Source organism: Typopeltis vanoorti, chromosome 20 (assembly GCF_054136105.1).
Source record: "Typopeltis vanoorti isolate ZY-2024b chromosome 20, IOZ_Tvanoo_1.0, whole genome shotgun sequence".
In the NCBI taxonomy this organism is placed as follows: domain Eukaryota; kingdom Metazoa; phylum Arthropoda; class Arachnida; order Uropygi; family Thelyphonidae; genus Typopeltis; species Typopeltis vanoorti.
Window position 1 is genome coordinate 106821297 of NC_143568.1, and position 19632 is coordinate 106840928.

General features: G+C 34.4%; 1 protein-coding gene across 2 annotated transcripts in view; it reads left to right on the forward strand.

The window, feature by feature from the left end:
* Nucleotides 1-19632, forward strand: part of MED15 (mediator complex subunit 15) — a 246494-nt gene that overhangs the window by 13387 nt on the left and 213475 nt on the right. For both annotated transcript variants that reach the window (XM_090409717.1, XM_090409718.1), the window contains exon 2: nucleotides 4423-4510. In XM_090409717.1, the coding sequence (XP_090265843.1) occupies nucleotides 4423-4510 (88 nt within the window). The remainder of the gene's footprint in view (nucleotides 1-4422; nucleotides 4511-19632) is intronic.

The following is a 19632-nucleotide window of genomic DNA, read 5'->3' on the forward strand; positions in this document are numbered from 1 at the left end:
ATATTGTAACAAATTTATTAAGAGCCCCAGTTTGTTTCTTAATATCTGCTTCTTTCACAGCATGACACTTACGATTTTGTGCATCGGATAACTTTTTTTAAATTTTTGATTCCATTTCTATTTTATACACACAAGAAATTATTACACCACACAGGCGAAATAATAGTCTGCACTGCGCTACTGTCAGTAGCCTTCTGAGATGTGTACCATATGACTGGTTAACTAGCAACAAATGTTTTGCACGAAAATTCATTTCTTTGCATAAAAATCGTTCACCTTTTCACTTTAGATAGACTGCAGTAGACACAACATCTTGCAGGCAAGCATTTAGCCTGCTCTCGCTGCAAAATTGTAAACAGCCGACTGATCAAAGAGGCAGCAATATACAATTTTTTAAAATTTTTATTCAGTGTATCCAACCTTATTTATTTTAATATTGATCATTCTAAGAATTTTTTGTTTTTATGATAAAAATTTTGTTTCTTAAAAATGAACTTATGAACCGTTCCCTGACGGCGGTGCCCGCATGCACCACATGCCCGATTTGCCGGCCCTCGTTATATGTATTATATACTGTACTCTTACATTAAAGTAAGCTAGAGAAAAGAAAATCACAGGGAAGAGAAAATACATTTACAATACTGTATTGTACTGTATTTATTGATACCATAAGTTTACATTATCTGTATACAAGATGAATCATCTGTCTGTCAGTACCTACATCAGTATTGTCTTATATGATACATTTTACGAATTACTAACACTAGACATCAAAAATGAAAGGATAATGTAAAAAAGAAATTCATATTTATTTACCGGTATAACAACTTATGCATTGATAACGAAGAAGCAGTGATATTGCTTTATTGTAGCCTAGTGTAATCAATACGATTGCTTCATCGGTAGCCCTAGCCTATACACTAATGAATGAATCGTTATACAATTTTTATTTTATTCTAATTAATTAAATAAATTTAACTAATTAATTAATAGCAGTTAATTTTATGCAGTGATGATTTAATACTGCATCTTTATGTTTGTTTACATATCTCTCGACTTTGAATGGTACAGCTGTATGATGTCCAGATAGTTCACCATAACAGATACAGCTGTATGATGTCCAGATAGTTCACCGCTGTCATTGTTTTTTCTACAAAGAAAAAGGGCCCCAAAACTTCTGAGCATGACAAAGAACACCAGCCATTTGCCTTTGGACTGTCTCTTTTGAATACTCAAATGGCATGAGGGTTTTCTGATCCCCATATTCTGCAGTTATGATGAATTACCCTCACTGATATGCAAAACGATGCTTCATCACTAAATAGGGTAATTTTCACCAGCTCCAACTTTTGACAAAATGTATTGGGCAAACTGGGATTATTGTCTGGCTGTAAAGCCTGGACAATCTGCAGTTTGTAGGCACAGAGTTGAAGGTGGTTTTGAACAACCCTCCAAACAGTCGTTTGTGGTATACCTAACTGCAGAGAAGCTTGTCTAGTCGACTTTTCTGGTCTTCGATGTGCTTGTTCTTCCTGCTCCTGTTTGGTGCCAAACACTATCGTTCTCTTGAAATTGCTTTAACCAACTTTGGAATGGCATTATCTGAAGGTGGATGCTTAACATACTGAGTTCTGTAACGATGTTGCTTAGTGATAACTGACTTTGTTTCAAAAAACCAAAGTACACATATTGTTTTCTCTTGAACAGTTGCCATTTTGAAGTATGATGTCATGTTATTCCCAGACATCAATGCAGCGAGTACAGCATTGCTAAATAAAACTTTTTGAGTTGCACTTTCATATTCTATAAGCAGTTTTAATTTGTTGTTTCCGGTTTAAAATTATAGGCCATGGAAACTCCAACAATAATTTTGAATCACCTTGTATGGTAGAAACATGCAAGTTAATAGGAGGATTTTTTATAGGAGGGAGTAGGCTGATGGGTATCAGAAAGTGAAATATAGATGTGCGTGGTCTAAGAGGAGGGTGACCAGTAATGTACCACAAGTTGTTTATCTTGTATATTGATGATGGTCTGGAGGATGATATCCAGTTATTTGCTTGAAACTATTAAGCTGAGGAGAGTAATAAAGGACACAGCTGATAACAGAATCTCTGCAAGTTGATTAGAATAGACTGGTTATATGGGTAAATGATAATGAACATCACTTCACTATTGCCAAATGTCTGGTTATACATTTTGGATGGGGGGGGCAGAGTATTTTTTTTAAATGGGGGAATTTGCAGCAAGTATTCATTAAAGCTAGAGACTTTGGGATTATAGTTGACAGAGTTAAAGTTAAGGGACCACATTACTAAGACATCGATTTGTTGTATCGGATAACTGCACTGTTGAAGAGAACACCAACTTGTAAACAAAAAAAAAATTATTCTCCTGCTTTATGGAATTGTGCATATGAGGACACCAAGAAAATTTGGTATTCAAAATTGAGAAAAATAGATGGAGAAGAAGAGATAGAAACACAAGTTTGTAAGGAGACCTTCAAGTATATAGATACGTGAGATTTTTCAACATATGGTAAATGTGGGTAGAAGGCATGGTCATGCCAAGGTAAGGATGTGGCTAAGAAACAAGATCAAGGTTTTTCTCATGGCATATGAGTGTGTATGGAATGAGCTACCTTAAATGTGAGTGCATCTTTGGTGAATGCATTCAAGGAGAGAGATGATAGGTATTTATGTGTGGCTAAAAAGGGCTTTCCCTTGATGAGTCTTTGGGCTCCCTCTAGCAGCATGCATAATAATAATAATATAGCAGATGCAGAGACAGTCTTTTAATATATGTCATAGGAAGGGGGGTGAGAGAGAGAGAGAAAAACAGGGAGCCATCCCTGGAATCAGAGTATAGTAAACAAGGGTGCAAGTCTAGGGCTTTTCATGGGTTGCTTGTGGGAGGGATGATTGTTTCTTTGGTAAATGAGTTCAAAGAGTGGTATGAAGGTTAATTGGCCCTCATGATGAATCTTGAACTCTGTTTAGGTGCCTGTTCAATAATAATATTACTATCTTTCAGACCTTTGTCCACCTGTGGTACTGGTGTACTAAGTCCTCAGCAATTTGAAATTGCTATAAATTTCAAATTTCACCTCCCCTAGTTTGCACTTCTCTTACTATAAGTGGACGTATACATAATTTGCTGTGTTCACCTGAGTATATTTATGAAATAGCTGTGAGAAAGTTATTTTGTTGTTGGAATTTTATTACTTTTTACATAGTGTTAGAGAATGGATTGAAGGATGGATGTGTACTGTGAGATGATACATATAGTCCATGCAACGAGAGAGAGAGCATTGCATCCTTCTATTAGTAATGGAAAAGCAGTATATATAGCAGTGATTCATAGTGTTTGTAGCCTCCTAATGCATTATCATTAGGTTGTGTCCTCCCCTGTGCTAAGCAGCAACTTCTATGCACTTTTAATTGATTCATTAAGTAACAATGTTTCGTTGGGTGATGAAATTTGTTGCAGCCTAGAGATCTTGAAGGTGTTTCCTCATAGTAGGGAATGAAGTCCTAGTAGTTGTCCTTTTTTTAAAATAAAAGCTTTTCCTGTCTTTCATGAAAACATTAAGTCATTTTGATGGGGAGGGATGTTTATCATTAGTCACTCTGATTCTGTAAAAGCATGGATTTTTTGAAGTTAGTTGCTCCTTGTAATGACATACCATAACATTAACATCTGCATAAGTTATTGAAACATTTGGAATAATATCTACAGATCTACATAATCAAAAACCTATTATTGCTAATCACTATATGCATGAGAAATAAGTCATCTATTTATTAAAACAATTTTTTGGAGGAATTTTTTTAATGTGATTTCCACTCACGAAAGGTTGTAAGCTTGCAGTACATTAGTACTGTGAGTGGGCTAAGTTTTTTTTTCTTCCTATTTTTAATTTTATTTATTTATTTATTTATTTTATTTTATTTTATTTTTTTGTATTTTTTACATAGTCTGGAAACCCTGCTCTGAAAACCAAACATGGAACTTTTTCAAGCATCCAGTATCTTAAGGCTCCTGGTATCTTAAGGACCACCACCTTACGGTGAAATTCATCTTCTACCTAAGAATGAATATACTATTTATTCATTCAAGGTGTATTCATAATGCTTAAGTGATTGTTTTGAGAGAATATCATCTGCATGTGGCGTTTTAATTCAAGAAATAATTACAACTTAAATGTAATGTTTAGTTTAGTTTAGTTTAGTTTTAGTTGTATATTTTGTCAGACACAAAAACTTATATTTGTTTTTAACTATGATTACTCTATTCTAGATTAAAAAAAAAGTGATGAGTAAAGTTAATTTACATCATGTTTTTTTGCATAATTTCTTGTTAAGTATAATATATAATTAGTTATGAAGCTTTGATTTTTTTAATATAAAAAATATGTTTCAGTGAAGAAGCAATTAGACAATCTGGTAATCCTACAACCAAAAGTGCTGTGGAAATGGAAAACCATGTCTACCAAAAGGCAAAAACTAAGGTAATTTTTTTTTTTTTAGACTTATTATAAAAACATGGGTCACAACATTTATTTATATTCTTACAATTAGCAAGGTACTGTTGATCTTTTCAAGTTTTGATTAAGTGGGAAAAGGAAAAAAAAATCAGGCTTATCTTAACCAAATAATATTGTCAATGTTATTAGTGTTACTTACCCTTGAGATCTGAATCAGTAGGACTATGCATGTCCCTATCTATTAGGTTCATGCATAGTCAGATTAGTTCTCTTTTTACAAGAAGTGCTTTCTATATACAACAGAGAAAATGCAAACAGCCTTGCAAAAATGTACAGGACTTGATTTACCAGAAATTTAGTTCTGATCGTACAGTAAAATATTCAGTGCTGGATCCAACAACTGCAACCCAGTACCAGATATGATGTCAGGGTTTTCTGCTGCAGAATATAAACTTTCATCCTATTATATAAACTAATATAAACTCTCATCTTATGTAAATATCAGAAATGAATTTTGATATTTACATAAGATGAGAATCTCCCAAAACTTTTAGGATAAAGAAGCATTTATTCAGATTTATATAAAGACAGGCATTTAAATTTTCTTTGAGGTGAGATTCATAATTTAAAATTACTTCTGTGGAGAAGGTGAGCATCATACCAAAGGACACTTGATCTCAATACTGTGTTGTGCAAGACCTGACTTTTGAGGTTTAAGGTGTTCAGTGTATCACTGATTTTTGCTAATTTTCTTTTCCACAGAACAACTGGTCTGTTCAAAGAATGTTAGATTATATTCACATGAAATATGATAAACATTAGAGACAGAGGTAAATGCTTGTGTTTTGTGAGTTGATAAGAGATTAGAAATTTGTTGAATTTGAAATTTGGCGGGAAAATATGTGTATATCAAATGAAACTGTTTGAGGTTCTGTCTTCCAACATGCATGGGATTGGAAAGCCTGCATTCTGTTGCAGTATCTTTAGGTGTCGAACTGTAAGAGTTATCCATTGAATGGGAAGAGGATTGTAGCAATTTGATTCCATTAAAGTTTTGATAGATAGTGAGAATCTCTTGTTGCAAGACTGAAGGAGAAGACAAATGTTATGTGCTCTGTTTATTAAGGATTTGATGCCTTCAATTTGTGAGCAGAACGTTGATGTATATATATCTCCCAGTGAAGGATGGTTTCTGATTTCTGTTGACAGAGGTACCAGAGGGTTTTGTGTGATTAAGTAGGATGTCTAAGAAGGATCAATTCTCAGAACTCTCCTTTCTTATAGTGAACTGGATATGTGGATGTAGATTGTTGATTTAATGTAGGAAGGTGTGGTTTGTTCATATTCAGAATGAGGCAAAATGGCAAATATGATGGGCGATAGATGGCAAGATTATGTATTGCTTGATATAATGTCCTGTTTATACCATATAGCTGTAGCATTTTGAAGAGCTTTTCTCTTTGCACCTTATGTTTTTTTTTTTTTTAAATCCACAAAACTTAAATACAAATATTTGTTATATTCACAAAATTTCTCAACTGTTTGCCCTAAAGTGAAAATCTGATTCCTACAACCTCTTTGGCCTGAATCTACCTTGTTCTTCACTAAACTTTCCTTCCACAATGTTTCTTAGCTGTTCTCCAAATATACTTGTATAAATCTTACCAGGAACATTCAGTAGTGAAATTTCTCTGTAATTCTCACATTCAGTTTTATTTCCCTTTTTATAGATGGGTGCTATGAGAACTCTGCCAGCATTTGACCCTCTGACAGGCCTTCTAAATTATGAAAGTGCAGCTACTGTAAAACTTTTTATGCCTCCACATTTGAGCATTTCCGGTCGAATTTCATTTAGTGTTCCTGATCGCATTCTTGAGTGTTTTTTTTTACCACTATTCTGACACTGTTTGTTTCATTTAGCAATCTTTCAAATTAATTACTCTTGACATCTAGAATATTTTCAGTTTTTATCACCTTATCATCTCTAATTCCTTTTACAGTTCTCTTTTCTCCATTTCTAAGCTTTTTCAATAGTCTCCAGAATATTTTGCCACCTACCTGATGCTTATTTTGTATGTTCTTACCAAAGTCTTCCCATGACTTTTATTTTGCTTTCTTACATTTTTCTCTGTATTCTCTAAGAGCACAAGCTGACTTGTTAGGAACTTTCAATATGCGTTCTTCTTTTCCTTCACTGCCTCTTTAACATCCTGAGTCCACCATGGAGTTCTGATTTTTCTTTCCTTACAACCTCACTATATGACTCTGTAGCTCAACAATTCAATGTTTTCTTCAGGATTTGCCACTGAATCTCCAATTTTTTTTTCTTGTATTCAACCTCTTTCATTTTTTTTTGAATAATGTTGGTGTATTTAAGTCTGCAGCTCACCTCTGAAAGCTGCTCAACTTCGATTAATTTTAAAACTTTCTTATACACTCTTCTTTTTATTATGAAATTCAGTTTTATCCTGCTCAAAACTAAATAGTGATCACCTCCTGTTTCATCTCCTCTGTACACTCTTGTCCTGAAAACCGGTAGGAAAGCATTGCTATCAACAATAACACAGTCAGTGCAACTTTTCTTATTTCTTGCATCTTCTCTCCATGTGAATTTGTGCACATTTTTATGTTGGAACATAGTGTTAGTAATAACTAGTCCATGTCCTGAACAGAAATCCAGCAAGTACTTGCTATTATTATTAGCTTTCATATTTTCTCCAAATTTTCCCAGATCATTTCTATATGTCTGGTAATAATTTTCTACTCTGCTGTGTAGACTTCCAACAAGGGCCAACTTTTTCTTTTTTGTTGTATCAGCTGCCTTCTCTAATGCCTCAAAAAATTCTTCCATTTCTTTCTTAGTAGAATCTTTTGTGGGACCATAGGCACAAATAAGTCTATGTCCAGTTCCCCATTGCCTTCCATTCAAAATTATCCTCATATTTGGTGTTGAATACTATAGCTACTCATTTTCTCTGATTGTTATTGCCTGAATATAACATTTTGTATCTGTTGCTTAGAAAAATCTTGCTGTTTGACCTTTTTTGTTTTTGATCATTTTAATTATATAGTTAATAAATTGATTTGTACATAACCAGATGTAATATCATTCTGTAAACAGCTGCTCTTATCTTTATATTGTCATTGACTGTTTGTGCATCATTCATCTAATTATGATGATATTGAGGTCATGTAATGTTATGACACCTCAAAGCTCATACCATAATCACTATGCTACACCTCAGACTATGTATAATTTAGTTGCAGTAATAATAACACAAGATAATAATAGTTTGATTAATAAGCATTTGATTCAATCAAAACTCAATGCAATAATCAAAGCACTCCAGAATCAGGGAGTTCCTGGAGAATATATGGACCTCCTCCAGGAAATATACCACACTGCAACATCAACAATCCAACTTCACACAAGTAGCAATAAAATATCAATTGAAAAAGTTGTCTGACAAGGAGACTCTCTATCACCCAAAATCTTTACAGCAGTCCTTCAAGAAATATTTAATAATATAAAATGGACAAACCTTGATATAAAAATTAATAACAGAAACTTAACACACCTAAGATATGCATATGATATCATCAATTTTGCAAGCACTCCAGAAAACCTTAATATAATGATAGAAGACCTATATCAGGAAAGCAGAAAAGTCGGTCTAAAAATAAACAGAGAAAAAAACTAAAATCATGTTTAATCATTTTGTAACACCAAAAACATAACAGAAGACAATCTCTTGGAAAGAATTTCTTCATATACATACTTAGGTCATCTCATTGATCAAAATTATGGACTCCAAAAGGAAATAAATAGGAAAGTTCAACTTGCCTGGAGTGCATTCAGAAAATTGAAAAGCATTTTTCAAACAATGATGTCCCACTCTGTTTAAAAAGGAAAACATTTAACCAGTGTATACTTCCAGTCATCACATATGGTTGTGAAACTTGGTCGCTAACAAAAGCACTGGCAAATAAACTAACAAGAACTCAACGAAAAATGGAGAGGTTGATGCTAGGCATCACATTAAAAGATAAGAATTGAAACACCTAGATAAGAAGCCAGACTTGCATCACTTACGTCATTCTTCACCATAAGTGACTAAAATGGAAATGGGCTGGACATCTATCCAAAAGAGAAGATGAGCAATGGACCACCATACTTTCGAACTGGATTCCAAAAGAAGGGAAATGAGGCCGAGGAAATCCTAAAAGAAGGTGGAGTTATGAATTATCAAATTTTATTGGGAAAAATTGGTCAACCATTGCCAAGAATAGAGAAAGGTGGAAAGAACTGGAGGAGGACTTTGTCTAGCAGTGGACAGAAAATGGCTGAAAAGAAGAAAAAAGATCTTGCTGTTATTATTTGATAGTATTAATAGCAAAATATATCTTTTTGCTGATTTTTTTTTTTTCCCTTTTGAAAACAAAATATGTTGGAGATAAAAAAAAAAGTGTTGGTACTTCTGTTCTTATCTTTTATGCAAATAGCAAAACGCGACCTCGAGAATAATAATTTCTGAAACATACAAAAGTGTAGCCATTCTAGAGCAAGTATTATTTATGGGACAGTTAGCATTCTTGATATTTATGGATTTGAGATTGCATTGTACAACAAAATAATTATTATATAATTATTGTAATGAAGCTTGCCAACAGATTACTAATTTTTTAACTGAAATTAATTTGGGTTTTAATGTATTTTGAGGTACAAGTTTCAAATATGAGTCCTAAAATTCTATCATATAAGGATAATAGCAAGATCAGATCAAACATTCCTTGCCAAAAAGTTATCAAATTAGCATTCCCACTTTATAATTGGCTCTGGCTTAAAATTTCCTTACCTCACTGTAGCTAGTGTTGCCAAATGAAAATTACTATAAGCAGCTGAAACTTAAAAAAAAGAGCTAAAAAGAGCTAAAAAAGAGTTAAAAATAAAAATGTGAAGCTAAAATTTTAAAAGTAGTAGCTGATACTTTTAAGTTGCTTACTTTATTCAAGTTTGAAGTGATACTTGCATATAAGTGGCTAAATACATCTTCTATGTGGTCTTCTGTGCTTAATTCACCCACATTTTCACTTAGATTTTCAGCTTTATTATATGTGGCCATCGATCCAATATTACTCAGTGTAGATGCTGGTAAATGATAGTCTGTACAGCACTTGTTGTTATGCCTGAGGCAATACTTGACTGACAAAATAGCTGTCAGCATTGGCAATTCCATTTTGTTTCTTAATTTAGTTTTAACTACATTCAGGGAACTAAAAATTTGTTCAATTTCTGCATTACAAATTGGCAGTATTAATAAATTGATTGCACACTGAGCAATTTCTTTAAATGGATTCATTCCAGATGCATCTTTATATTCTCGTACTTCAGTTCAGAATAGCTCAGTGTTTTCTATATTTGTTCATTTATTTAAGTGGATAGTATTGTACTGGTATTCAGCAGCAGCAACATCTTTTTCTGTTTTCAGCATTATTTCTAAGATGGGAGTAACAGGTTCTTTTATATGTTTTAGGGTATTGTCAACAGAAAAAGAAGACATCATTCTTAAAATATTCAAGTTTTCAGGCAACCTTTGCTTAAGCTGTTTGAAGAGACCAAGAAGAAACTGTCTTGCTCTACTTCTAAGATTTTGCTCATCATTTTGCGTTATTTTCTTTTGTATCATCAACTCTGAAATTTTTCTTTCAAATCTGTAACCAAGATTTGGATTGGGATCCAAATAGTCATCAATCTCTGACTCTAGAGGGTCGACTGTGGATGATGGTAGCACTAAGATATTAGCAATAGAGTGAATCAAACGAGAAAGGTCTTCAAATAGTCTCATGTTATCTGCACTGTTAGATTCGAAAATTTTGTTAACGTACTCAACTTGAACTAGAACAGGATGCAAAATTAAAAGTTACAACAGATTCCTTTCATTCTTTGTACATCTCCCACAAAATTTGAGCTTTGTAACATTTCCCAGTCACACTCACGACTTCGAAGTGAGTTTTTAATTCCAACTACTGGCTGAGAATTCTGTCTACTGCAGATTCAAGGAAAGCCACCTTGTTGCACAATTGCTTACAAATTTCAGAGGAGCATCATTTTCGTTGATAGTTTGATACAGCTCTTTGTATGCTGCTTGTCTTGAAGAAGAATGTGAAAACCACTTATACATTTCGGCAACTAAAAATTCTAATTTTCTTGTGAGAGATTCTGCACAAGTGTGAGACATTGCCAGTTGTAATGAATGGCATACACATCTAATTAAAATTAAGGAGGGAATATATGCCTTCAGTTGTTCATAAACGCCATTATTAACACCAACCATAACACTGGCATTGTCTGTACCAATTGCAATGAGATTTTTAATGTCCAGTTTCTCAAGAGCTCTTTTTTCAGTGCAGCCACAATACCACTAGCGTCGCACTTTTCTAGAACCACCATGTTCAGAAATGTATGCATAATTTTGTTGAATTTCTTGCTATAATAAATGATGGCCATTCCTAAAATCTTATTCCCTGTGATATCATTCAATTCGTCTATTAGCAAGCTGAAATTTTCATCTCCAATGTCCACAATTAGATCTTCTTCAAAATGCTCACTTAGAATATTCTTTACACTTGCAGAGCACTTAGTTCAGTGCATTTTTACCTTTGGTATAATTTGACTGTCTGGGATGATATTTTTGCAGAGATCTACTAGATGATCACAACTGTTGAATGATGAGTGACAACAAAGAAATAATGCTAACCTACCTTCAAAGTTCGCGATCTCGTCAGAATTTTTTACAAGCATATTTGTAATAGGAACAGCCTTATTCTGTTTATTGCAGCAAGATGTTTCTTAATTTTGCTATGCTTTACAAGCTGACAATATTTAACAGCTATATCACATCTGCAAAACTTATAGTGGCCTTTTGTAGCATCACCAGGAACTTCACACAACCATTTACTAAACATTCCCATTTGCAACCACTCTCCCCCTAAATTTTTGCTTGTAAGCTTTATTTTTCTCTTTGCTCATTTTTGAAGGGTATACAACTCTTTACTGCAACGAATTACGATCAGTCTTTGAAAACTTCCCACTCACTATCGCAAAGACTAATTTGTAGCGGTGCTATCAACTTTAAGGCGACAAAATGGCAGACTGTTGGGCCACATGACTGACTGACTGACTGATGTCATCATGCATTTGAAACATGTACGATACTCCCACCAAACGTACAATACAATTCCTTATCAAATGCGAACATCTGGAAAACTTTTAAAACAATTTCTTTAACAGTAAATTATAAAAACAACTAAAAAGAGCTCAAATTAGTTCTGAAGGAGCTAGATTTGGAGTTAGGTGCTAGATTAAATTTTTTGGAGCTAGGGAAGAAAAAAAAGAGCTGAAATTAGTTCTGAAGGAGCTAGATTTGGAGTTAGGTGCTAGATTAAATTTTTTGGAGCTAGGGAAGAAAAAAAAAGAGCTAGATCTAGCTCCAAAAGAACTAAATTGGCAACACTGACTGTAGCATTCATTTGGCATTCATTTGCTGTCTTCATTGCTCTCCTAATTCATACAACTATGCTTGCTTTGCTTTTTAACTATTTATCTTTAAAAGTGGATATAGTCTACTATCCAAATTGTGAAATTATCTCCCTAGGAAGCCAACATTCATAACGTAAACTGTCTCACTTCTCTGACTTTACTGATCAACCTGGAAAGGAAGTTAAATCATTTGCTAATAGCCAACCAACTAACCAGAATATCAGACAATCCTCATTATTCTTACAGCACTGGACCTTTTTTTAACCAGCTCTTTCTCTCTCTCTCCAAATAGACTGTAGTTTGCTCTCTTCTTGGTAACTATAGCCTTATCCACATCTCCTTTTCTACAGACCAATCTCCTACCATCCAATCTCAACATCACTCCTGTGACAGTGTGCCAAATGGAATAACCTCTGGGATTTCAATGCCTCTTTTCTGTGAACTGATTATTGTTTCTACTCTCCTGATCCAAACACCTACTTTGACAAAATAACTGAAATAATTCCTAATAAAATAAAGGCCTTCATTTCCCACTCCATTGCAAACCAGTGATCTTTATCCAAGCCCTGGTTCTCTATATAAAATATAAAGCATATATTCAGTGGTGCATGTCTAAAACTCCATCTTTCTCACCCATCCTATATTACAGTGTTGGATCCTACGTTCTACTCCGATGTATATTCTTAGCCGTTGACTGACTCCGCATTCGAACACAGACAAAATTTATTTTTTTTTGACTGCACCACTATGTTCTAATTTGCATAAGCAATATTGTGAAATCAACCATCAGCTAGCACATTATTGTTATCAACTTAATTCAGGCCAAAATTCTCATTATTATATATATAGGGTTTCCCGCTAAGATTCAAACCATTTTAATGAGTGGTGCAATGAAAGAAATCAGGCAAACACAAGATTCAACTAAAAAAAAATTATTTAATACTTTAATACATAAATTTACATTAATACAAGAATTTCTAGTAGGGATAATACAATTTGAGAAGGAATAAGTTCTCATTAAAGCATTAGTAATTTGCTCAGCTGAGTATATCATTTACGATTAGAATTTATGCATATAAATTCTACTCTTCTTATTATCCAAGATTCCAAACACGATTTCACTCTAAACAAAGCTATCGTTCAATGTACTTCAAATATTGATTCAGTTTAACATTCAGAACAATCATAAAGCACAAGTCATCAGACATTCATTCAGCAACCTTTAAGTTTATCAATCTAACACAATAGTTCTCAGAAAATTCAGTCTCAAATTTACTCTCTGTTCTCTCGTTACAGGGGCTTCTTTATATCACACATTCAATCTTGAACTATTAATCCAGAGATACTTCATATATTACGTTTACGAGGAAATGTTTCACTGTATCACACATTCAACCTTGAACTGTTAATTTCAGCAATATGAACTATATCATGTTCTCCAGAAACAAGCTTTGCTTCTTCACACGAGGCATAGAGAAGATATCCTTACCGGTATAGACAGCATAGCTTCCTCATTATGGAGAATCCTAGAAACTCTCCTTAGTTCTTGAATACTTTCACTTTGAGAACACACAAATATTATAGAATCGTGGGTTTCTTAACTGATTAGTTACCTCGGGAGAATTTATCTTCTTGCTCGTAATTGTCTAACTTTCAATATTTCTTACTCATTCTTATTATCCTTTCGTCCAATGCTATCCTTCTGTGAGGCGATAGGAATTTATAAAACAATAAGAGCTCGAAGAAAGATAAGTCAAAATACAGAGCGGTTCCCAGTCCTTCCTACTCCGTTCAGTCCCAGGTTATTTCTCTCCTCTTACATCTGCGTCACTTCTTTTTCATGTACTACTCATGACATCCTCTTCCCTTCCTGCCAAAATCTGGTTCTAACTGGTTTTGTTGATACCGAACTGGCTTCTTGCATACTGTACAGTAACTCACGATAAGGCACATGCTGGCTAAAAATAACATAATTTCTCACAATAACCAATCCAGTCTTATTTTGAAGAATTACTTGGATACATTACATTTTACTAATAACATAAAAAGATTATATATTTCACAGTTTTTATCTTTGTTTTAGTAATATTAATTTCATAATAATAAGTGATATTTAATACGTAGTTTTTACAATTGTACGTCATATCAAAATAATAAATGAACAAATAAATATTAATAAATATAACTTGAAAGAAATCATATGAATAGCATACTATTAATAAGAGATTATTAGTCTGATGAGCAAATTTGGCTTAGGGAATGGCTGATTATGTTGGACTCTGAATGAAGTATTAATAATTTCCAATTCTCCTCATTCAGAATCCAACAACAGCCTGAAACCAGTGTAAGAAAATAATCAACAAATCTGAAATTGACTTCATAAGAGCCACATGCAATAAGCTTTCCTCTTAAAGATACCAAGCAATTTTATAAGCTAGGTTTGAATCCTTTTTCCCAAGTGAAGCAAACAGATAAATAAGTCAAGTTTGCGCCTGAACGTAGTTCAAGTCTAAGGCAACTCATGGTAAAGGTGGAGCAATCTTTAACATAATATACTCAAGTTAAAAAACTTTCTACAAGCTTTCCTCTTGCTCAACTGCCAGTTGAACCGTCTAGTGCTTGGCACTAAGGATATTGAGCACTACTTCTGCCCTTCATTGTTCTCATCTCTCATTTCACTGTTTCCAACTGGCAGTCTAATGCCTGGCTCAATATCCTTAGTGCTAGGCACTAGACTGCCAGTTGAGCCATCTAGTGCCTGCCATTAAGGATATTGAGCACTACTTCTGCCCTTCATTGTTCCCATCTCTCTCTCTCTCTCTCTAATCCTGATGATCAGTGGTGCACCGAGGAAAAGGCCAAAGGGCCCTGGCTCCCCCAAAAGAAAAAGGGAAAAAACACTAAAAAAGTTTCCAAAAATATTTTCCTAATTAAAATTCTTTTTTTTAATTTATGTTGTGTTGTGTCTTCTATTTCTATACTACTTATGAATATGAATTAGTGGTCACATAAGGTGGGAATACTCTATAGCTCTCGGGAATCATGGCAGCTGTGAATGCAAGGCAAATGAAGTTGGGCTCGGGTGGACCGAGAGCTACTTCGTTTGCCCAAGCCAGGCTAGAGGAGATCACAGGTATCATGTATTGGTGATCACTGCAGATGCTCAGTCATAGGTTGTATGCAATGTGTAGTGTGTATTCTAAAATCTCTACACCCCCCCCCCCCCCAAGATTAAATCTTGAGTGAGCCACTGCTGATGATGCCATGATAATATTATTCAAAACTAAGGCCGACATCTTGGCATAAATCTTTTCCTCCAACTCTTGTATAGATGATCAAGGCAAATCATTTCCTATGATACTGCATGCCTTCTCACTCTCTTTTCTTTTGTCATAAAGACAGAAAAAAATAAAAAACTCATTAGCTTCTATTAATAAGTCTCCTGGTGCAGATGGTAGAAGCTATATCTATCTCTAAAAAATAAGATAAAAATTAACCATCACATTGTTGTCCCCCCCCCCTTCACTTTAGTATTTTACTCTTGGAAGTGATGAAGGTCATTAGTAAGTCTCACTAATGTAGTATACATCCCCATTAGTATATACAGCTGCATCCCATCTAGTAGCTTTAGTTGTACACACAATCTTCCAGTTACTCCCTTTCATATTTTTTATACCATACTTTTCACCTTTCAAGTCATTTATCTTAATCAAAATAGTCAGCTCTTTCACTCTATCTCTTTGCATTCTGACAGTATCACTAATATCAATTTTCATTCCAGGGATACAAGATTTAGTTGCACATTCTCCTCTTATCATAGAATCACAACAAAAAACTTTCTCTTGCTTTGTCATACATTCTGTCTGACCTTGTGCTGCTTCTTTTTTTTTTTCTCCTTCTCATCTCTGCCACTTATTTGATTCTTCTGCAATCATTCAAGTTTATGCTTGCTTTGACCTGTGAAGAACTACACATAACTGCTCTGTTTCTTTCATGACTATTTCTTCATTCTTTTAGCTTTTCAACATTGCACTTTCATTTCATTAACAATCTTGCTGACCATTTATATTTTATACCTTTTGCAACATTTGCCATGTTGCTATCATGCATTTTACTCACGCTGCTCAACTCGGACTCTCTCACAATGTTTTATAAATATTTGCTTGCCACTTTCTTTCCTTAAACAAATCTTTCATGTTTTTGTGAATACATTTTGTACACTGCCCCCAAACAATATTTCTCATATTAAACTCCCCTAACAGAGATGTATTTGTTGCCATGGTTCTATTTATGCATTAGCATCAAACCAACGATACCTAGAATAACATAAAATGCACAACCTTTTCTTAAACGCCAAACAACACACACTATCACATACTCAATAAAAAAATTAATTAACATAATATTAACCAAATTTGAAAAATTGCGTATCTTTCTGCTATGTGCTAATCATTCCTGTTCACACTTGCCCTCTCTATAATTGTATATAATCATAATAAAATGAGGACTTTGTGATACATAATTATTAATTATGATTGCTTAATGGAGGTGGCATATAATTGTAGGAGAACCTTTTGAATTTTCTTTTTTGACCTTCATCATACTGCTTCTAGACATCCAATTTTCACTTCAAGGGAAACACCATTACTCACTTTCTTACTAATAATGCACTAGTTATTTCTTTTTCAAACATCAACTAATACAGAATAAAATTCATTAAATCAGTTTCACCAGAAAGAAAAAAAAATGACTCAACAAGCAGATAGTTACATGTTGATTAATTTTAATCGTATAGCTGAGAACACAGACTAATAAGAAAATAACTATTTATTAACTTATTGCTGATGTTTCACTGATATTCTGTCCAGCATCTTCAGAGCACAAAAAACAGTTTGTCACAGTACTTGATATAACCACAATCAGGTATAACAATGAGATTTGCTTGAACAATTGTAATGTACAACACAAAGACCAAAGTCCTAATTCGGCGCCATCAATGTTGAAAAAAGCAAACAGAGAAAGTAGGTATTAATTTGGTCTTATGATGACTATCTCCTCCCAAATCGTTGGCAAATTTATACTGCCATACTTGTTGAGGTTTGGAGTATGTTTCAGGGCTTCTGTTGATTTCAGGAACAATCTCTCTGACTTATAAAAGCTTCTGTGCAGCAGAAGTAGAGTATGATATTTATTTTATTTTATTTTTCCCAATCGATCCTGTGTTTAGGGGTATCTGAAGCATGGGCTGCTAGACCTGACTTGCCATAGCGATAGTGCCGAATGTATTTTTTATATTCACTGAGATGGATGTCCTTTTTAAGAAGGCTGACAGGTTAGCCTTCTTAAAAAGGTGCCGAGACACCAATTTAATACCGAACTGTGTCAAAATTAAGAACAAGTTTCACTCGGCCAAAGCTCAGCGCATTTACAAACAAGCAAGTTTAGCACTATTATGGGAATAGATAAACACTACTTTCCTGGAGCTATCCAAAATAAATTCATCCATCAACACCCAATGTGACAAACTAATATTTTAAACCCAGAACTGTGGGGGTATCCTGGACAGCATCTCCGATGCAACTCCAAAAAATAATTCGTCAAAGTTAAAAACCAGCACTAGAGAAAATTTGAAATTCTCCAACAACACAGTGCTATGCAATGAACCCAATAACAACAAGATCGCATCGTTGTGAATTTATTATCGTTAACCTTAACCAAAGAAGCCACTAGTGCATTAAGTCGGGGACACAATTTTGCGTTGCTCCCAAGCGAGTTCCAAAAGCCAAAATAATAGCTTCCATTGAACACGGAATATACAACCTGCCTCCAGCAACAGCCAATAATATTCATTTAGATGTGGCCAACATCCTAATCCATTCTAAGCCTCCCAAAAATAATATCGCACATAAAGAAATCATTGCTCTAAAAGAGCTACACAATAATAACCACATTATCATAACCAAAGCAGACAAAGGGAACACATCTGTGGTAATGGATTCAACAGAATATGAAAGCAAAATACACACACTTCTACAAGATCAGTCAACATACCAAATTATAGATCGGGATCCCACCAACTCGCAAAAGAATAAGGTATGCAAATTATTGAAAAAAGTCCTTTCTTGGCCTAAAGAAACAGCTAACAAACTCAAGTCCTTGCACATTAAAACACCCAGGATATGTGGAGCACCAAAAATTCACAAACAAGATGCACCATATTGTGGATAGTCTAAATAGGCCCACATATAAACTTGCTGGACATTTAGCCAAGCTACTAGCCGTTCTCACAAACAATTCTCCCTGTTTTGTTAAAAATTCTACCCACCTAAAAAGTATTTTAAAAAACCATACCTTAAAAAGTTGAGACATAATGGTGAGTTTTGATATCACCTCACTATTCAAAAATGTAGTGTTAATTGACACCTTTGATTTACTAAAGTTACCCCTGAAAATTTTCCCCCTGATGTATTCCAACTATTTAAATTCACAGTATACAGGCAGGTTATTTTACATTGAAAGGGAAAATATACAAACAATTAGAGGGACAGCATTGGGTTCCCCCTTAGTCAACTTCTACATTGAACACTTAGAAAAGCTAGCTATTAATACAGCCACACTCAAACCAAGGCTTTGACTATGCTATGTTGATGATGTGCTTGCTATTTGGCCACATGGCCTAGACACATTAGATATATATTCTTAGTGCATTTCAATAGCCAACACCCAAAAATCTACTTTACAATGGAACTGGAAGCTAATGACTGTCTGTCCTTCCTGGATACACTAATCACACATCTTCCAGATGGTTCCTTATCATTCTCGGTTCATAGAAAACCCACACATACAGGGAGATATTTACACAAACAATCGCACCCATCTCAACAATATCGTATCCTATAAACACTAACCCACAGAGCCAGAGCAATTTGTACTAATGAACATTGCTCTGCTGAACTCACACACTTATGTCACACCTTCTTGGCCAATGGCTGTAATCCCCATAAGATAGACAAAATACTAAATGCTCCCCAGAAATCTTTCCATGGCCTACCACAGAAGACTACAACAAAACTGTCGCCATCCTATACATTAAAGGCACATCTAAAAATATATCTAGAGTGCTTAATAAACATCAACTATGAACCATATGTGAAATTGGCAACTCTTATCCATTCACCCAAGGACAGAATCTCTCCTTTATCACATCCAGAAGTCTATGAAGTGCCCTGTTCGTGTGATTGAGCTTACTATGGACAGACAGGAGGAACTATGGACATCTGCCTTAGTGAACATAAAAAATACATCTGCACTATTGCTATGGCAAGTCAGGTCTAGCAGACGGTGCTTTAGATGTCCTTACACACAGGATTGATTGGGAAAAAATAAAAGTGCTGCCCAGAAGCTTTTATAAGTCAGAGAGATTGTTCCTGGAATCAACAGAAGCCTTGAAACATACTCCAAACATCAACAAGCATGGCTTTATAAATTTGCCAGCGATTTGGGAGACAGTTATATTAAGACCAAATTAATACCTGCTTTCTCTGTTTTTTTTTTTTTTTTCAACATAGATGGCGCCTAATTAGGACTTTAGTCTTTGTGTTGTGCA